The sequence below is a fragment of the Pelodiscus sinensis genome, chromosome 17 (genome assembly GCF_049634645.1).
Source record: "Pelodiscus sinensis isolate JC-2024 chromosome 17, ASM4963464v1, whole genome shotgun sequence".
Lineage (NCBI taxonomy): Eukaryota > Metazoa > Chordata > Testudines > Trionychidae > Pelodiscus > Pelodiscus sinensis.
In genome coordinates this window covers 21,022,994-21,041,740 of record NC_134727.1, presented here as the reverse complement: position 1 = coordinate 21,041,740, position 18,747 = coordinate 21,022,994, and the positions used below count along the sequence as shown (strand labels likewise).

General features: G+C 46.0%; 1 protein-coding gene across 3 annotated transcripts in view; it reads right to left on the bottom strand.

The window, feature by feature from the left end:
- PPP2R2B (protein phosphatase 2 regulatory subunit Bbeta) overlaps positions 1 to 18,747 on the bottom strand; it is a 306,812-nt gene that overhangs the window by 79,667 nt on the left and 208,398 nt on the right. For all 3 annotated transcript variants that reach the window (XM_006128562.4, XM_006128563.2, XM_075900292.1), the window contains exons 2-3: positions 5,773 to 5,870; positions 1,008 to 1,173 (exon numbers count right to left, since the gene is read on the bottom strand). In XM_006128562.4, the coding sequence (XP_006128624.1) occupies positions 1,008 to 1,173; positions 5,773 to 5,870 (264 nt within the window). The remainder of the gene's footprint in view (positions 1 to 1,007; positions 1,174 to 5,772; positions 5,871 to 18,747) is intronic.

Here is an 18,747-nt window from a genome sequence, read left to right as displayed (position 1 = left end):
TCTCAGCCAACCAGTGCCGCAGGGGCAGTGTGTCCTCCCAGCTGCAGAAGCGCAGTTCACAACGAGCAGACCCCAGAGCCTAGCACGGCAGCCTTAGAGCAGTCAAGACCTAGGCAGCAGTGCTCAGCCGGTGATTGGGAGGCAGTGCAGGGCTAGGTGAGGGGGGCAGGGCAGGCACTGAGGATTCCGGGGGTGGAGCTAGTACTAAGGGTGAGGAGCTCTAAGAGGCAGGGGGCTGGCACTGGGGGACTCTGGGGGCAGGGCTAGTACTGGGGAGCTCTAACGGGTGGGGGGGCTGACAATGGGTGAGGTGTTCAAAATGAGGAGCTTGCACTGGTGGGTTCTGGGAGTAGGGCTAACAATGAGGGGCTACACAGGCAGGCACTGGGGGGGCTAATATTGGGGACTGGGGTCTGGCACTGGACAGGGCTCTGGGGGGCTTGGGTGCAGTGGGGCTCTGGAAACAGGAGGCTGGCACTAGGGGGTGTGGTGTGGGGGGGCTTTAGGGAGTAGGGGCTGGCACTGAGGCATTTGGAATTGGGGGCTGTCACTGGGGGCACTGAGGGTGGGAGGCTGGCACTGGGGGAGGGAGGTTAGGTGCAGGGGGCTCTGTGATCAGTGGCTGGCACTGGAGAGTAGTGGAAGAGTAGGCAACCCTAGGGAGCTCTGGAGATCGGAGCTTTTTATACCGTGGACTGGCAAACCCATCTACGAACTTTGTATTTGCATATTGGACCATATTTGCATATAAGACCTTAGTGGCTTATTGATTTAAAAAAAAATAATTAAAAAAAGGACTGGAAGCCAGGAAACCTGGGTTCTATTTCCATCTCTGTCATGGATTCACTGCATGATGTCAGGTGAGACAAACTCTCCATGCCGGTTTTCCCTGCTCTAAAATGGGAAAAATATTTACCTGCCCTGCAGGGGAATTGTGATTTTCTTTAAGCTAGAAAGCATCATGGAATCCACATATGAAAGATAAAGCATCATGTATTGCCACATACCGTTGGTGGAAAGAAGGAAGTAGGCTGCATTTTGCTGTGGGAGCCATCGTATTTTATTGATCTTCTCCTCAATTTCCAAACTCTTCAGGTAATCGAACTCGGGTTCATGACTCTGGAACGTGCTGTAAACATTGTATTCTCCCCTACGATGGGGCTGATTTTTACTCTGCAGGAAAGAGGAAAAAATGGTAAAAGGAATTTTGAGAGGAGCAGGGGAGAGACAGAGAGCGTGAGAGCGAGAGTGCGCAAATTTTCTATTGATTCTTTTGTTCTCTGAGGATTGTTAAGAGATGGGGAATGTCTGATTACTGTGACACATTACAGTTTAGATATCAAAGCCGACACAAGAGATCTTTCCGGCACAATGTATTCTTCTCGTGTCAGTTTCTCTGCATGCTGATGATACGAGCAGGAAATGATGCCTTTGTTTTGCTTTGTTTCTAGAATGAATGAAATCCTCCCTATCATTTCTCTCTAAGGCAAATTGGTGAGAAGAGAGAATGGCACAGATACAGGGCCAAGTCCTGTTTGATTCACTCACACAAGCAACCCCACAGAAGCCAGTTGTGCTTTACACTGGCACACAGTGAACAGTATTTGGCCCTACAGATCTATAAATATCCAGCAGAAACAAAATAACTAAGGAAAGGAAACAATCTGTGCAAGAATGAATGGTGTACAAAATGGTAAAGGGCTCAGTCTTGCAAGATGCTGGGCATGCATGGCACGTCCTGTGCACCCTCAATTCCCGTGGACATCAGTGAGATGCTGGAGTACTCAGCACCTTAGAGCCTTGACTTTGGCCAAGGTAGTTAATGATCCCAGACACTCCCAAGACGAGCACTATGTAAGAACCTGAATAGAATAGAACAGAACAGAAATGAACAGGGGTCGACAAATTATGGAAAACTCTACTCGCCAGACAAAAAAGGGACTCGCCACCCTCCCCCACAAAAAGTGTTTTTTAATGGCATAAATTCCTAATAAGCATAAGAACTGTAATTACTAATAAGTTATTAATAAATATCACCCAAGTTATTAATAAATATCTTATAAACCTCTACCTTTTCTCTCTGCTGCCATGTCTCCTCCCCTTGCTCCATCATCTCCCCTGGTGCCTGCTGCCCCCCAACCCCTCACCCTTCCCTTCTCACTGCCCTCAGCCTTCCTGAGACCTGTCCGCCTCCACCAGCCCTTCTCTCCACCCTGTGCCCACTCCTCCAGTAGCCCCACTCTGATCATGTGAGCTGCCCCTCCTCATCCCCTCTCCTAAAACCTCCCTCTACACACCTGCCCTGCCTCTCTCCTCTGGTGCTGGTCCCTCCCCTGCAGGTGTCTGCTCTTCTACCTCCCGAATCGCTTGGCACCTGCACCCTCCTGGTGTCTCCCCCTTCCCTCATTGCCCCTGCCCCCTTTGCTCTCTTTTCCCCTGATATCCACTCCCTCACCACCCTCTGCCGCCATTCCCCTCATGCCCCTGTGCCCTCACAGATGCCTTGCTCCATCCCCACCTTCCTCATGCCCACCCCTTCTTTCAAGCCTTCTCCCAGCACCTCCCCCTCTCCCTCTAATCTCCAGTGCCCTTACCCTCTCCTCTCCCAGCATCACCCTGTTCCCCTCCCACTGAGACCTCCCCCTCCTGCCCTTTTCCTCATTGTCTGCACTTGGCCCCCTGGCATTTGTCTCTCCTGCACCCTGTCTCTTGGTGTCTTCCCCTTTCTTCTTATTCTTCTCCTGATCTCCTCCCCTCAGCACAAACCCCTTCCCCATATTTTCCCCCTCCATTCCCCACAGCCCAGCCCAGCCCAGCCCCTTCCCCTCCCCAGGGGCCAGCTCTAGGTTTTTTGCTGCCCCAAGCAAAACATTTTTGCCCCCCACCCCCTTTGGTGTTGTCTTTTACACGTTTGCATTTTGCAATGGGTATTTTTTTGGTTTTCTTTTTTGTCCCGGCATTTTAGCCCAATAAATAACAAACAGCATTTTCATTCGTTTTTTTCCATAAAGGCAAAGGTGCTTCAAGTGAACTCCCCCTTTCACTGGCTTCTGGGTCACAGCAGCCTTTTCCCTGCCCTGTCCATCCCCTCCCTATGGTCAAGCACTCTTCACTCCCTACCCACAGGAGGAGCAGGGTACAGGGACAGCACAGAGCCAGAGGGGTGCAGGGAACAGTGGGTGAGTACGGGGGTGGCACGGGGAACGGGAGGCACAGAGCCACAGGGATGCAGGGATCGGGAGTAGCAGGGTGTGGTGGAGGCATGGGGAATGGGACGCTGGGAACGGGAGGGGCAGAGGGATCGGGGTCTAGGGGCAGTGCAGGGAACGGGCAGCACAGAGCCGGGGGGGCAGGGATCGGGGGGAGTAGGGTGCGGGGTGTAAGGGCAGCGCAGAGCCAAAGGGTCGCAGGGAAGAGGGAGAGCAGGGGGTCTGGGGTGCAGAGGAGGCATGGGGAACGGATGGTGTGGAGACAAAGGGGAGCTGGGGCCGTGGCAGGACTGGAGCCGGCGGGGCGGGCCCTGGCTGCGCTGCGCGCCACAGCCAGCTCCCAGGGACACGCGGCCAGAGCTGAGCTGCCGCGGCCCTTAAAAATCAGCGGGGCCAGGTCTCACTAGCGTCCTGGCATCTCGCCCAGCCTCCTCACACCAGTGCTGCACGCAGGCAGCCCGGTGGGAAGAATCACACACTTCCTCCTTCCCAGCGGCGCTGTGCTGCTCCGCCAGCCGGCGGATTGGATGGGGCCGCGCCGCCCGTAGTGCAGGCTTCGGCCAGCCATCACAACGGCCCACCGGGCCAGTCCGCCCCTGCACTCGCCAGCTGGAAAAATCTACTCGCCACAGGCGAGCAAGCGAGTGCATTTGTCGAGCCCTGCAAATGAACACACTTCATTGTATGGATTGACCTTCTGTATTCAAATGATGTTAAAGGGCCTGGCTACATATCTCCCCCTTCCTCCTCAGCAATGGAGTATCTTTGTAAAGTAGGAATTCAATGGAATTTACCCTGCGGCACATGAGGAAGTTTAAAGCTGAAAAAATGAAAAGAATAATAAAAAGGAATGGGAAATAAAATACTGTTGGGAATGACAATGATGTGTTTCTACAATCTAAACTAAACAGCCCCTCCCTGCCCAGTGTATACTGTATATATAGAAACAGTTTTGAGAATAAAACCTTAAAATAGGCTTACAATGCCTTTGAACTATAAAGTTGATCATGGCCAGATTTCTGAGATCCCATTCCACCTTGACAAAACTCACTGACAAAAGGGTGCTTTGGTACCATCCAGATCAGACTGTGAACTATGCACAAGATGTGCCAGACCAATTAGCATCAGACAGCTTTGGAAATGGAGGGAAAAATATTCCAGATTGTAATAGCTTGTGACAGTTTTCATTTGCCAAACACATTCTGTGTTTCTTGGACCCACCGCATATGCAGAGATCTTTAATTGTGTGCTCGATGCCTTCCGAAATGTGGGTCATATAGAAATGAATCGCAAATGATATAAAGCTACCAGGAAGCTCTTAATAAAGCCATTTCTGAGGTAAAGTATATGTCCAACAATCACCTTGATGAGTCTTATACATCTAGGCAGCAGCAGATGTAGAAGTTTTTGGTGTCACTGGAAGTGGTATACTCAAACCAGCAAGGCCGAGAATCCATTACAGTTCTGCCAGATACTGTGCAAGCATCCCTCCATAACTCTTGGCACGTCACAAATCTTGTTTTATAGGGAAGGGACTCTTGAGGCAATGATGGCCAATTGAGTCAAACTCACTTCTCTTGTGGACTGCCCCCATTGACTACTCTTTGGGCTATTCTGCACTGCTACTAACTTGCCCTGGCTGCACCCAGTCATTGGGGAAAGCCCAGAGAAGAAGCAAATATTGCTTCAAGAGCATTCACTTCTGACAGTTATTCTAATGAGACTATTGGTCTATACCAGGGGATCATGCCACAAAAAGCAACTAATCCTCTTCCCTGTCCAACTTGTTATCGCTCTCTTCTCTGAGCCACACAACTTCAACCAAGCAGAAATGACAGAGAAGGATTCTCCAGAGAAAGCACATCGCAAAGTTTGTGTGCTCACAAAGACTTTTTTTCCCTCTTTGACTCTTTCCTCCTTCCACATCTTACACTGAAGGGGAGTGCAAGGCCCTATACATGTTATTGGTGGTTTAAGTAGGGAAATGGAAATTCTGGCTTTCAATTTTAGGGGCTCTTACACCAACCATTAGACTGTGCTGTGTTCTTACTGACACCAGTGTATATCAGGCACAATTCCACTGACGCCTGTAGCATTTTATCCATGTATAAAAAAAAAAAAAAAAAAAAAAGGTGAAATGGAGATTAGAAGGAGGCTAGTTATGTTTACAGAATTCTAACATGCTAAATGCAATCTGGTACAAATCAAAGCAAGACTATGAACATGAGACAGTTCACTGATCTTGCCAAATTTGGATGAAAGGAGCAAAGTTCAAAGAGCAATATCTGGTTTGGCAAATGACACAATTAGGACCACCGGAGTTTGTAAATGTGGCAGCTTGATCCAATTTGCATTAGGTTCCCAATGAGTGCAATGAAAGAAAAACGATGCAGAAAATGCAACATTTTGAAGGTGCTTTCTGAGAGGAATCCGGTCCCATTTTGGGTAATGGCCTGTTTGCCAGAAAAGAACTGGTGGGAAGAGTGACACACGAGGATTAGGGAGCAGCAGGAAGCTTCTTTTAAAAGGATAAAATAGGCATTTTGCATTCACTAGCACTTACCTCCTGCTCGCGTTGAAATATTACAACTCGACCCCCCTTGTCCCCTGTCGCTAGTAATTCTCCTGTGTGGTTGAATTCTACTGTAGAGATAATGTCAGCTGAAAAAAAAGAAGACAAAGGAAATTTAAGTAACTGCAGACTGGCTTTTCATGGGCATCTATAAGATACCATTCTCTGTGCAGTTAAGGAAAAAATGTATTGTCAGTGTTTTGTTGCCCCAGAAAAGTTTCCAGAGTCCTTATAGTTCTAGTTATATACAAACATGCTCATGGAATTTTGTGTAACAGTTTACCAGCCATGGGCATGAGCTAAAACATGATACAAACATATGGTGTTCTGAAACACTAAGAATTGGATTCATACCTTGTAAGTAACTTTTGTGGCTCCCTAGTGGTGTTATCCTAAAGCAATACCAAACCCAAACTCTGGGAGGCTTTTGGGTCTAGATTTATATTCAGATTTTGGAATTATGACCCATTTTGTGCTCAATAAAAATCCCACAAAACATCCTATGCAGGCTTAAGTGAATGTGTTCTCATTCAGATCCACATATTCCTTCCTATGCTCGCTCCACTTCCTCTGACACTTGGAAAGCTCTGCTAGCTCCCATCTCTGCAGAGTCAGAGAGGATGAAGCACATGGGGGACCCTGCTGGATACCACTGCATTCTCCCCCATTCAAAGCTACAGGGCAAAACAGCCTTAGACATGTGCTAGTTGGAGATCCCCCATTTTGTACTTCAGAGTAAACCAGGCATGTCCAAAGTCCGGCCCGCGGGCCAATTGCGGCCCGTGTTCCGGTTTAATACGGCCCCACAGGTAATTTAGCAATATCTATCTTTTATGGCCCCCAATGAATCCATATGTATTGAGATGAATACATTGTAAAATCTCAGTTAATGTCAGTTGGTCTAAATCAGTTATAAATATATTTGGACACAACATGTATACTTGGTGTTATGTTCCTGTTCATAGTTTTTGAACTTAAAAGTTGACAGACAACCTTTATTACCAATAATATGTAATGTACTTTACAATGTTCCTGACATATATTTCAGCTTTCTGGATTTTTTTTTCATCTGGCCTTCAGATATGAAAGGCAGAGTGATTTAACACCTGTTTAGATTTGTCATCCATGTGACGAAATGAAAAGTATGCCGTTTGCAATAAACTTTGCATGAAATAGTTAATTTGCATTTAATTTTAATGGTTCAAAGAATGTCAGGCAAAATGGTCGGCCCTCACGCATGTTCACTTCATAAAATCTGGCCCTCTTTGAAAAAAGTTTGGACACCCCTGGAGTAAACAGAGGAAAGGCTCTCCACTCCATTGCCATCTCATCTCCCCAAAGTGCTGCAGTTCCATATAATCGTCAAAAGAAAAGTTGTGTGTGTGAACAAGGCCATGTGGTCAATATTAGAGTGAGGCAAATTGTCCTAATGTGTGAGAAACAAGGAAACAGACAGGAACCAGTAATTTATTTAGGGGGTAACAATCTGAGAATGCCATGCTTTACAGGCTTTACTCGGTGGTGTTTACCCCTGAGGCAAAGCAGGCGAGACAACTACCAGTGATTGGATTTATTAGGACTATTTTTAGAAGAATGTCAGAGGTTAATTCTACTATAGTTATTCTCCTACTGCCTGGCCTTCATGGATTATCCTTGAGTGAAGCATTTAGCAAAAGCAAAACAGTACGCTGAGCAGGGGTGGGCGGGGGGACACGGTCTCAAACCTAGCAGTTAGCTAAAGGAAATCTTTTAAAGATACTTTGTTTTAGGTGTTGGTATGCAGATCTTTCATGTGAAAGTAAGTTTTACTGAACTTTAATTTCTCTTTTCATACCTTATTTATGTAATCTCTGAGTGTGTGCGTATCTAAACAAAATACTTCTCATAAGCACATATACCCACATGCCTTATACATATGTATGTGCACACTTGCTGCATATATACTAGGGTTGTAAACATGAATTTAAAAATTTAACCCACAGCAAAGTCGCCTCCCTGGAAACAGGCCAGCCAAGGCTGCTGCCAGTCCCGTTCCCAGGGAAGAGGCTTCGCTGCAGGCTTCCCAGGGAGCCAATAAGTAACCTGAGGCACAGGAAATGGGCGGGGGGGACGGAGAATGGCAGGGCCAGGCCTGCCACAGACAGGGGCTGCTCCAGCAGGGCTCATGGGGATTGAGCGGACAGGAGCTGCTCCGGCCCCTACAAGTTAACTGGAACCTCACCCATTAGGAGTGAGGCTTATTTGCATCCCTAGTATATACAATCAAATGTCATTTGAATGCTTAAAGATAAGCAGGTGTTCAAATGGTGCTCTGAATGGGGGTGCTTTTCTGACCCCTCTATATGGGCTGTAGATATCAGAAGAGCTCCTCTAATTGTTTTTAGCATATACTTTACTGGATGAAAATTTGTGTTTTACTGTAATGCACCTAGGGTCTGAGACACGTGAAAAACATCTAAATAAATGTCAGTATTGAATTGGATCCCAACATATAAGTAGGGCTGCCAGATGGTTTCAACAAAAATACCAGACACACCTGACATTACATCATAATCTACATTACATCTGATTTAGAAAATATCGGACATTTATATATTCTCCATTTGTTTCCCAAACAGAAAGCTCAAATACTGGACTGTCCGGTTCAAAACAGGATACCTAGCAACGCTACATATAAGACACAATCAAAATACATATGAGGAAGGTACTAAATGGATCAGACAGACAGATGCACAAATACTGCACACTTCAGAAAACATTGTCAGTGTTGGTTATATGACTTCTACCATGTGCATTAAGATGCCATCCAGCAAAAAAATATCCTCAAGAGTTCTGGCCAGAAACCCAGAAACATAGCTTTGTAAATGGTATTTCAGACTGGGAAGCCGCTGCTCTCTTCTCAGGTTCTAATTTTCCTGATTTGCTCAATCAGCTTAAATATTGCACCCCATGATTTCTGTTCTTGTCCTCACACTGGCTCCACTGAACTCACATAAACTGCCTCTATTCTTTGCCATTCACTGGACAAAACACCTTCCGATTTATGCCCTGTGGCACAACAATAGCTTCAATATACATCACAAGAAATCTGGCCCACTCTAAACAAGTTTAGAGTCATTGACCCATTTCACTAGAATTCAGTAGGTTTGGTTATTCTCGCCTTATTTCTCTGCCGAGATCTGGCTGGTGCCAGGTGGCCTAACAAGCTGAGAAACCATTCCCAACGAGCCTCACAGATGGCTGAAAAAGAGATGATTCTTCTCCTCCCCACGAGGACAGTCCATTTCAGTCATGCATTAAGTTTCTACCAGACTGGACTGAAACAGTGTGTTTTCCTCATCCAAGTCAACATGTTCTTACCAAAGCCAATTATGTTCAGATTAAGTCTAGGGCCTGAGGATTCACTTGTAGCTCTAGCGTCTCCAGTGCTTTAAGGACAAACCTCTGTCACTAAAAAATTCAGTATAAATCAGATCTCCACAATCTGGCTAGAATGATGAAGGGACTTCAGGAGCTGGAGTAAAAGAGAACAGCCACAGGTAGGGTTAGTCTCAGGTCCTAGCTTCACTATTGCAACCCAACATCAACGGGAAAAGACCAAATTTGGTATCTCACTCATCTATTCCATGCTATGTCCAACTCACAAATCCTGGTGGACTAACCACCATTTATAGTCCTTACTGTGCGTATCATTCTCCTGACCACCTTTCTGTTCAGCGATCCACTACTTTTCAATATTAACATAGGGAAGATTATGATCCATGAGTAACAAGCAAGAAAAAAAAAGTCTTCCAGTGTGGAAGGAGGCTAGGGACACAAGACCTTCCTCTTTCTTGACAATTCCTTATTGTGGGTCAGAGACTTTTACAATGCATGAATATACATGTAACTGTCATGCAAACTGGACTTGCTACGGTCCGCGGATATCCAGTCCACATATCAAGTCTTTGGCATCCCCCTCAATCATCTTCAGTCCACAATTATTGTAAAGGCCAACCTACCAATTTCTTTAGCTATAGCAGCTCTTGCTCAGTTATCAGAGTAGGGTAAGGCTGTTGCACATGGCCCTGTTCTCTGATGTATACCTGACATGAACATAAGTTCACAATAGTATCTCTTACTGGACAAGCTTTACAGGTTGGCTCTCTCAGCCTGACACCATTGATTTGAAATGGGAGTGTCCCTTCTCCTAGGTCAGGGGTAGACTGCCCCCAGGATTAAACCTTGGTGGGCCACTGCTGTTATATTTACCTGCACCTCCATAGGTATCAGGTGAGTGCAACTCTCATTGGCCACAGATCGCTGTTCTCAGCTGGAGGAAAGGGGCATGGACTGGGACACTGCTTCGCAGGACACCTATTGGCCACAAAGGCGATCCTCGGCCAATGAGAGTTGCAATTGCCCAATACCTGGCACAAGTATGTATAGAGGTGGGGTACCGCCAGGGACTAATTCTGTGGATTGGATCTGGCCCACAGGCCAGAATTTGCCCATCCCTGTTCTAGGTGATCTGCTTATCAAGGCAACCAAATCCTCCTGCCCCAGCAATTCTTATTTAAGGTGGTCTTTATTCACTTTGGTGTCCTCATAGGGCCTATGTGACATTTTACAAAGATAGCCAGGCCACCAGCTACCTCCCATGCCCTGTGGAGAGATGCCATGACTGCTTATTGGAGATTCACAGCTGCCCTATGGTTTCCTGTCCATCACCCAAGAATGTGCCTGATGGGACTTGGTTGCCCCTTCTCAATGCTGGGGACACAAAGCCATCTATAATTTATTCATCATGTCCACTGTTTTATGTCTTCATAGGGATCCTTCCATTCGCTTAAGGATCCAATCACTCTCTGATAATGTGCAAAGAGCCCACCATGTTTACTGAGCTGTGACAGTCCAGATGGCAGCAGGCAGGTGAGTAACGAACTCCATGCTGCTTCTATTAATATTCACACATCTTCCCCACATTGCCCCGTCTCTCCAGCATTAAGCATAATTGCAATGACACGTGAAGCTTTCTGAAGTTTGTCTTGATTCATTTATAACGTTTGCTTGCTGTGAATAGATTTAGAGATAATATTTCATTTAACAAAGAGCCGGCACTGTAGCAAAAAAACCCAAGAGGATTATGGTACACAACACCCCATCTCTGCGAACACATATGAATCAACCGAGTGGCAGGGAGGATGGCCTGGCCAGCAATGCATCGGAAAGCAGTAAGGTGAAGCATTTCTATTCTATTATATGGAGCCCTTCTGCTTCAACCTGGGCTTGTGGGTAGTCAAATGTGCTATTAAGATTTTAACCATCTGCCACCAACTCTCACAAAAGGGATGAACCTCAATAGAGAGGCACCAAATTCCACTCTCATTTACACCAGTGGAAAGCCAAAATAACTCAGTTGGATATGGATGAACTACTTGGTCCATTCAACATTCACGAGAAATATCTCTCTCTTTTTTTTTTTTTTTTTTAAGTAAGGGAGACAAATGTGTATTATTCATACCTTACGCACCTTAGATAAATGAGCTACAGGACAATTATTATCCCCATTATACAGATATGGAACCAAGACAGAGAGATTTGGTGCTTAACTACCATAATTAGAGAGGTGATTTTTTTAAAAACAAAATAGTTACACCAATAGAACACCTAATGTGGATGCAGTTATAGTGGTGTGAAGTGCTTTGTACAACTGTAAGAGAATAAAGTTATATAACTGCGTGAGTGTAGACCTAAGTGTAACTCTGTAACCTAAGTGACTTGGTTGTGGCTATACATCTCCCCAGTTGAGTCCTGTAGCCTAACTGCAAGACCATCCTCCTTTCTACACTTGTACAGTTCCTGAACAGTCCCTAAAACGCAGATTTACACTCTATTCCTGAATTTAATGCTGATGCTACAAGGGGATTGGATGGCTCAGGGGATGGATAATATGGGAAACAGACTTTGACTTTATATCACCAGCTCATATGCAACCCAGATTGGAAATGACCAAAAACTTTGTGTGGTGCTGTAACATTTTCCTTTTGTGTGCAGCTCCTATTTCTAGCACAGCACCTTAACTAAACAATAAATATACAACAAGATTACTGATACATGAGGGCTGTGTCTACACTGGCATGAATTTTCGGAAATGCTTAAAACAGAATAGTTTTCGTTATAAGTATTTCCGGAAAAAGAGCGTCTACATTGGCAGGCTGCTTTTCCGGAAAAGCCCTTTTTCCGGAAAAGCATCTGTGGCCAATGTAGACGCGCTTTTCCGGAAAAGAGCCCCGATCGTCATTTTCGTGATTGGGGCTTTTTTCCGGAAAAGACTACTGGGCTGTCTACACTGGCCCTTTTCTGGAACAGTGTTCCGGAATAAGGACTTATACCCGAGCGGGAGCAGCGTAGTTTTTCCAGAATAGCCGCTGATTTTGTACAGTAGAGCGTCGTTGCTTTTCCGGAAATTCAAGGGCCAGTGTAGACAGCTCGCAGCTTATTCTGGAAAAGCGGCTGATTTTCCGGAATAAGTGGCCCAGTGTAGACACAGCCGAGCAGTATGACCTCCCAGAACCTCCTTCTGAGTGATTCTCTCATCATTACGAAGTTTTGGTGGATAGAAACAGGAGAGTCAAGGTGAAAAAAAAATGCCTTGCCTATACTTGTCAAAGATTTATAGGGAGGCTGGAGTGGTGAGATAGAATGTCCAGGTTACTAGAACATGTGATGCCCTGTGAAATTGATGTAAAGGTAATTTTTTTTCCTGGCCTTGGGTTTACATTCCTGTATAATGATTTGTATGGACATTGGTAGTTCTCAGGAAGTATAACAATGAATGGGTAAGTTCCTGTCACTCAAGCATGCCCCTTGGCACTGACAGGGGATTTGAAAGAGCTGCGGGAGAGCGATCAGAGGGTAGGAACACATAAGAGTAAATGGGAATTAATAAAATAATCAAGAATGATATAAAAGGCTGATTTTTTTCTTTTTTAACCCTTTGTTGGTTTGCGTTATGCAGGGTTTGCATTCAGATGAGGGCAAAGACTCTACACTATGCCCTGCTCCATGATCTCCTTACAATCTCTCACCCTTATGCATGCAGGGCTAAAGACCTTAATGATGCAGAGTAGGGGCTGAGCTGTAGCATAGTTTACTTTATTCACAGACTTCAGTCATGGATGAAGCACGGTGTTCAAGGATCAGGTTCATACATATTGCCAGCACCAGCTCCAGCTGCATGCCGCTGTAGAGAAACACTGAAAGTTTTTATTAAAGAAAACTACTACTAGATCAATAACACTGAGCACAACGTACCTCTCTGTGACTTGCTAAATAACTCCACCCACTGTTTTGCCTTGCGTTTATTCATTTGACTGGCTGGGAGTGGATGATGCCATAAAAATTCTTACATAAGGGGGACAGTGGCTATTCTAGTGGCAACTGCATGGAAGTAAAACAAGCAAAAAGAAGAAAATATCAAGTTGATCTGGTTCATTTCCAGCGCAGTTATTTACAGAAACATTTTAATAACTGATCTAAAAGATGAAATAAACTGTGATAGCAAAGCACAAGGCAAACCAGTGATCTGCTAAACTTTTACAAGGAAAGCCTAGCCCACGGAGGTGTCACTTAGGGCAGTGGTGCATTTGTGTGCACCCGCCAAGTGCTTGGGGCTGGCCTGGCCTTGGGCACGTGGCGCATGCATGGTGCCAGAGCCGGCCCTAGGAGCATGGCGCACGGTGAGCACTGGGCGCGCGGCACTTGGGGGGGGGCACCCCCGGGCACACAAGTGTCCCCGTCCTCTGGCGAACGGCACGCCCCCTGGCGCCTGGCAACCTTAAATGGTTGGGGACCTCTGGCTTAGGGTATGTCTACACTTGCACCCTAGTTCGAACTAGGGATGCAAATGCAAGCACTGGAAATAGTCAATGAAGCGGGGATTTAAATATAAAAAAATGAGTAACGTTAGTTCGAACTGAGCGGTTTGGTTCGAACTAACGTGTCCCGGCGTGCACTTTCACTTTAGAATCAGCTGGCATTCGGAGTAACGCACCAGCGAGATCATGCTAATGAAGCACAGGATATTTAAATCCTCACTTCATTGACTATTTCGAATGCCTGCATTTGCATCCCTAGTTCAAACTAGGGTGCAAGTGTAGACATACCCTTTAGTTTCAGATCTGTTAACTCACAATCCAGCCCAAGTTTGCTAAGAAGTTTGAGGATCTTAATATAGAACCAGGGCCCTCTTTTGCAATATCAAACAAAGAATTGGGGGTCTGGTCCAATATCCACTGAATTAGTGTGCCATGGACCAGGCCTACAATCCCCATTTTATATTCAAATCTCAGCTCAAACTGCTAACACCACCACTATGCTTTTGTGTCAAGAACTGGCAGGAGTCTGCAGTTTTCTCCCTTATAACAAGAAAATAAGACAAACTCAGTGATTTTGACCAAGTTGCACTTGGAAATTTAGGATTTATTGAAACCTTTATATTGAAGTAAAGTTTGTTTGGGGATGCATGGATAAAAAATGTCTACATTAGTCCCTGAAAAGTGAAACAGCTACATTACTCTTATCTCTAGTATCTGGTAGATAGTAGAGCAGAAGAATTACTTCTTTTGTCTTGCTCCTAACATTTCTATTAATATATCCTAGAATCATGTTTGCTTTTTTTACAACTGTGTCACACTATGACCCCTAAACCCCTTTCTGCAGTACACTTTCCTAGACAGTCGCTTCCCATTTGTGTGTGAGAAACTGATTGTTCCTTCCTAAGTGGAGTACTTTTCCATTTCTCCTTATTAAACTTCATCCTATTTACCTCAGACCATTTCTCTAGTTCATCCACTTGATTTTGAATATTGACCCTATCCTCCAAAGCATTTGCAACCCCTCCCAGCTTGGTATCATCTGTAAACCTAATAATCATACTCTCTATGCCATCATCTAAAATTGTCAATGAAAATATTGAACAGAACTGGTCACAAAACAGACTCCTGCAGACCCCTACTTGTTATGCGCTTCCAGCCTGATTGTGAACCGTTAATAACTACTCTCTCAGAACGGTTATCCAGCCAGTTACGCATCCACCTTATAGATGGTAGCCCCAACTAAGTTGCATTTCCCCAGTTTATTGATAAGAAATCATGTGAGACCATGTCAAATGCCTTATTAAAGTCTAAGCAAAATGCAGGACAATGTAGCACTTTAAAGACTAACAAGATGGTTTATTAGATGAAAGCTCATCATCTAATAAACCATCTTGTTAGTCTTTAAAGTGCTACATTGTCCTGCATTTTGCTTCAACTACCCCAGACTAACACGGCTACATTTCTATCATTATTAAAGTCTAGGTATACCACATCCACAAGGCTTGATATCCTTCAAAGAAACCTGATTGGTTTGACGTGATTTGTTCTTTACAAGTCCATGCTGGTTGTTACCTATCACCTTATTATCTTTCAGATGTTTGAAGATGAATTCCTTAATTACTTGCTCCATTATCTTCCCTGGCACAGAAGTTAAACTGACTGGTCTGTAGTTTCCTGGGTTGTTCTTATTTCCCTTTCTATAGATGGGCACTATATTTGTCCTTTCCAGTCTTCTGGAATCTCTCCCGACTTCTATGATATTTCAAAGATGCTAGCTAAAGGCTCAGATACCTCCTTTATCAGCTCCTTGAGTATGTTAGGATGCATTTCATCAGGCACTGCTGACTTGAAGACATGTAACTTTTCTAAGTAATTTCTAACTTGTTCTTTTTTTATTTTAACTTTGTGACGGGGCGCTCCCGCCCCGCACTCGGGGTGCCCGGGGCGATGGTGGATGGACACGCTGGGGGGTGGAGAGCCGGCGGGCCTCACTGCCGGGCAGGGGCTCGGCACAGCGAGCGACGGGGGGCAAGGGGCGCCCCTGGGCGAGGCCCAGAGAGGAGGGGCTAGGGAGGCGCTGGCGTGTGACGTCACGGGGGAAGGGGGGTTGCTGGGCGGCGTGGAGGAGATGACGTATGGGGCCAGGGCCGGCGGGGGATTTAAAACCGGGTCTGGCACCGCGGATGGGGGGGGGGGGGGGGAAGAGAAATGGAAAGCCAGGGAGCAGGAGGAAGGAGAGGTGAGGCCGGGATACGCGTAAGGGACCGGCCCTTAAGAAGGGCGGAGTAGGAAGCAGCCCAGGGCGGGGTCATGGAGCCCGTGAGCGGGTGTGTTTTGGGGTACTTCCCCCATCCGCTAGGGAGGGACTGTGAGTCCCTGCCTTCAGGGCCCTCGGCCGGGGTTCGGAGAGGGGGTGGGCCCGAACCCCCTACTCCATTGGCCAGAAAGGCAGCCTCGGGCGTTCGTTAATATAAAAAAGGGACTGTGGACAGGGCGGGTTTTCGCCACGGGTCGTGCCTAGGGCTACAGGACTGGCCCGGATGACCAACAAACACAGGCGACAGTAGCCTTTTTGTGGTGAGCTAGTCGAGACTCTTTTACAAACTTCTATAACTACCCCATTTCCACAAGCATTCACTATGTTAAGTATCCCATCACCATCAAACTTGTTGCTGAAAACCAAAAAAAGAAGTCATTAAGCACCTCTGCCATTTCCAAGTTTCCTGTTATTGTTTCTCTTCACTGAGCAGTGGGCTTACCCTGTCCTTGGTCTTCCTCTTGCTTCTAATATATTTGTAGAGAGTCGTCTTGTTACCCTTTATATCGCTAGCTAGATTTAGCTTGTTTTGTGCCTTTGCCTTTCTAATCTTGCCCCTCCATACTTGTGTTATTTGTTTATATTCATTCATTGTACTCTGACCCAGCTTCCACTTTTTATAGTCTTTTTGATTTTTAGGTCATACAAGATCTCCTGGTTGATCCAAGGTGGTCTCCTTCCATACTTTCTATCTTTTCTACGCAGCGGAATAGTTTGCTTTATGGCCCTTAATAATGTCCCTTTAAAAAACTGCCAACTCTTTTCAGTTGTTTTTCCTCAGTCTTGCTTCTCATGGGATCTTATCTACCAGCTCTCTGAGTTTACTAAAATCTGCCTTCAAGAACAGCTCCCCCATAGTAGCTTTCTTAATCTTCTGAAATAAAAAAGTGTCTCCAATGCAGTCCAAGTACCAGTCTGGGACCTGCTGTGTTAGTTTCCCAACATGTGTCTGGATAGTTGAAATCCCCCATCACCACAAATCCTGCACTTTGGATGATATTTAGTTGTTAAAAAAAGGCTCATCCACCTCTTCTGCCTGCTTAGGTGGTCTGTAGTAGACCTCTAGCATGATATCACCCTTGTTTTTTTTACCCCTTTTAACCAAACCCAGAGACTCTCAACAAGTCTGTCTCCTATGCCCATCTCCACCTCAGTCCAAGTATATACATTTTTAATATATAAGGCAACACCACCTCTCTTTTTTCCTAGCTTATCCTTCCTGAGCAAGCTGCACTCTTCTATACCAATATTCCAATCGCGTGTATCATCCCAGCAACTTTCTGTGATACCAATTATGTCACAGTTGTGTTTATTTATTAGCACTTCAAGTTCTTCCTGCTTCTTACCCATACTTCTTGTATTTGTATATAGCCATTTAAGATACTGATTTGATTTTGCCCCCCAGTTCTGCCTTGTCCCTCTTATCTCTGCTATTATAGCCCATGTTCCTTCCCATTTCTGCTCCGTCTCCCAGGTTTCCATGTTTTTCACCTACCTGTGGGCTTTGGTCATCTGCCCCCATCGAACCTAGTTTAAACCCCTCTTCACTAGGTTAGCCAGTCCGTTTCCAAATAGTCTCTTCTCCTTCCTCGAAAGGTGAGCCCCAACCCTGCTTATCAGTCCTTGGAACAGCATCCTGTGGTCAAGGAAGCCACAGCCCTCCTTGCAACACCATCTTTGCAGCCAGGCATTCACCTCCAGGATGCCCCTATCTCTGCCTGGGCCCCTACCTTTGACAGGAAGGGCTGAAGAGAACATTACCTGTGTTCCATACTCCTTCACCCATACTCCCAGAGCCCTGTAGTCACTGTTGATCTGCTCAAGATCGCACCTTGCAGTATCATTAGTGCCTGCATGGAGCAGTAGTCAGAGGGCCAGATAATCCTTGACAATGCCTCCGTAATGTCTCGGATACAGGGCCCTAGCAGCCAGCATATCTCCAAGATGATGTGTCAGGGTGACAGATGGGAGCCTCCACCCCCTCAGAAGAGAGTCTCCAATCACCACTACCCTACATTTCCTCCTCACAGTGGTGGCTGAAGGCCTCCCAGAATTTGGGGTACAAGGCTTCTCCTCTTCTGCTTTAGGGGGTGATGCCTTATCTCTCGTATCCAGAACCATGATGGGGTGGAGCACTGCCTGCTGCCAGAAGTGACCAGCTGCCAGTATTCCTTCCTCCCCACCCCTGAGTCAGAGCCACCTCCTCCTCTATCAGCCGTGTGTCAGCAGTCTTGTGAAATGGAATAGCTTCCTCATCAGTCTCTACATGAATTCTCTCAAGGAATTCCTTGTGGATTTGGATGTTCCTCAGCCTTCCTACCTGCTCCTATAGCTCTCCCACCTGCTTCTTGAGAGATTTCACCAGCAGGCACCTTTCACATTGGATGGTCTCCCCAGCGTGGATTTCAATAAGTGGGAATTGCAAGCCCCAGTCCCTGCAAATCATAGAATCATAGAACCATAGAACTGGAAGAGACCTCAGAAGGTCATCAAGTCCAGCCCCCTGCTCTAGGCAGGACCAATTCCAACTAAGGGTATGTCTACACTACCCCGCTAGTTCGAACTGCAAGAAGCCGGCCGGCGCCATTTTTAAATGCTGGCTAGTTCGGACTCCGTGCCGCGCGGCTACACGCGGCACGGACTAGCTAGTTCGGATTAGGCTTCTAATCCAAACTAGCTGTACGCCTCGTGGAACGAGGCGTACAGCTAGTTCGGATTAGAAGCCTAATCCAAACTAGCTAGTCCGTGCCGCGTGTAGCACTGAGTCTGAACTAGCCGGCATTTAAAAAT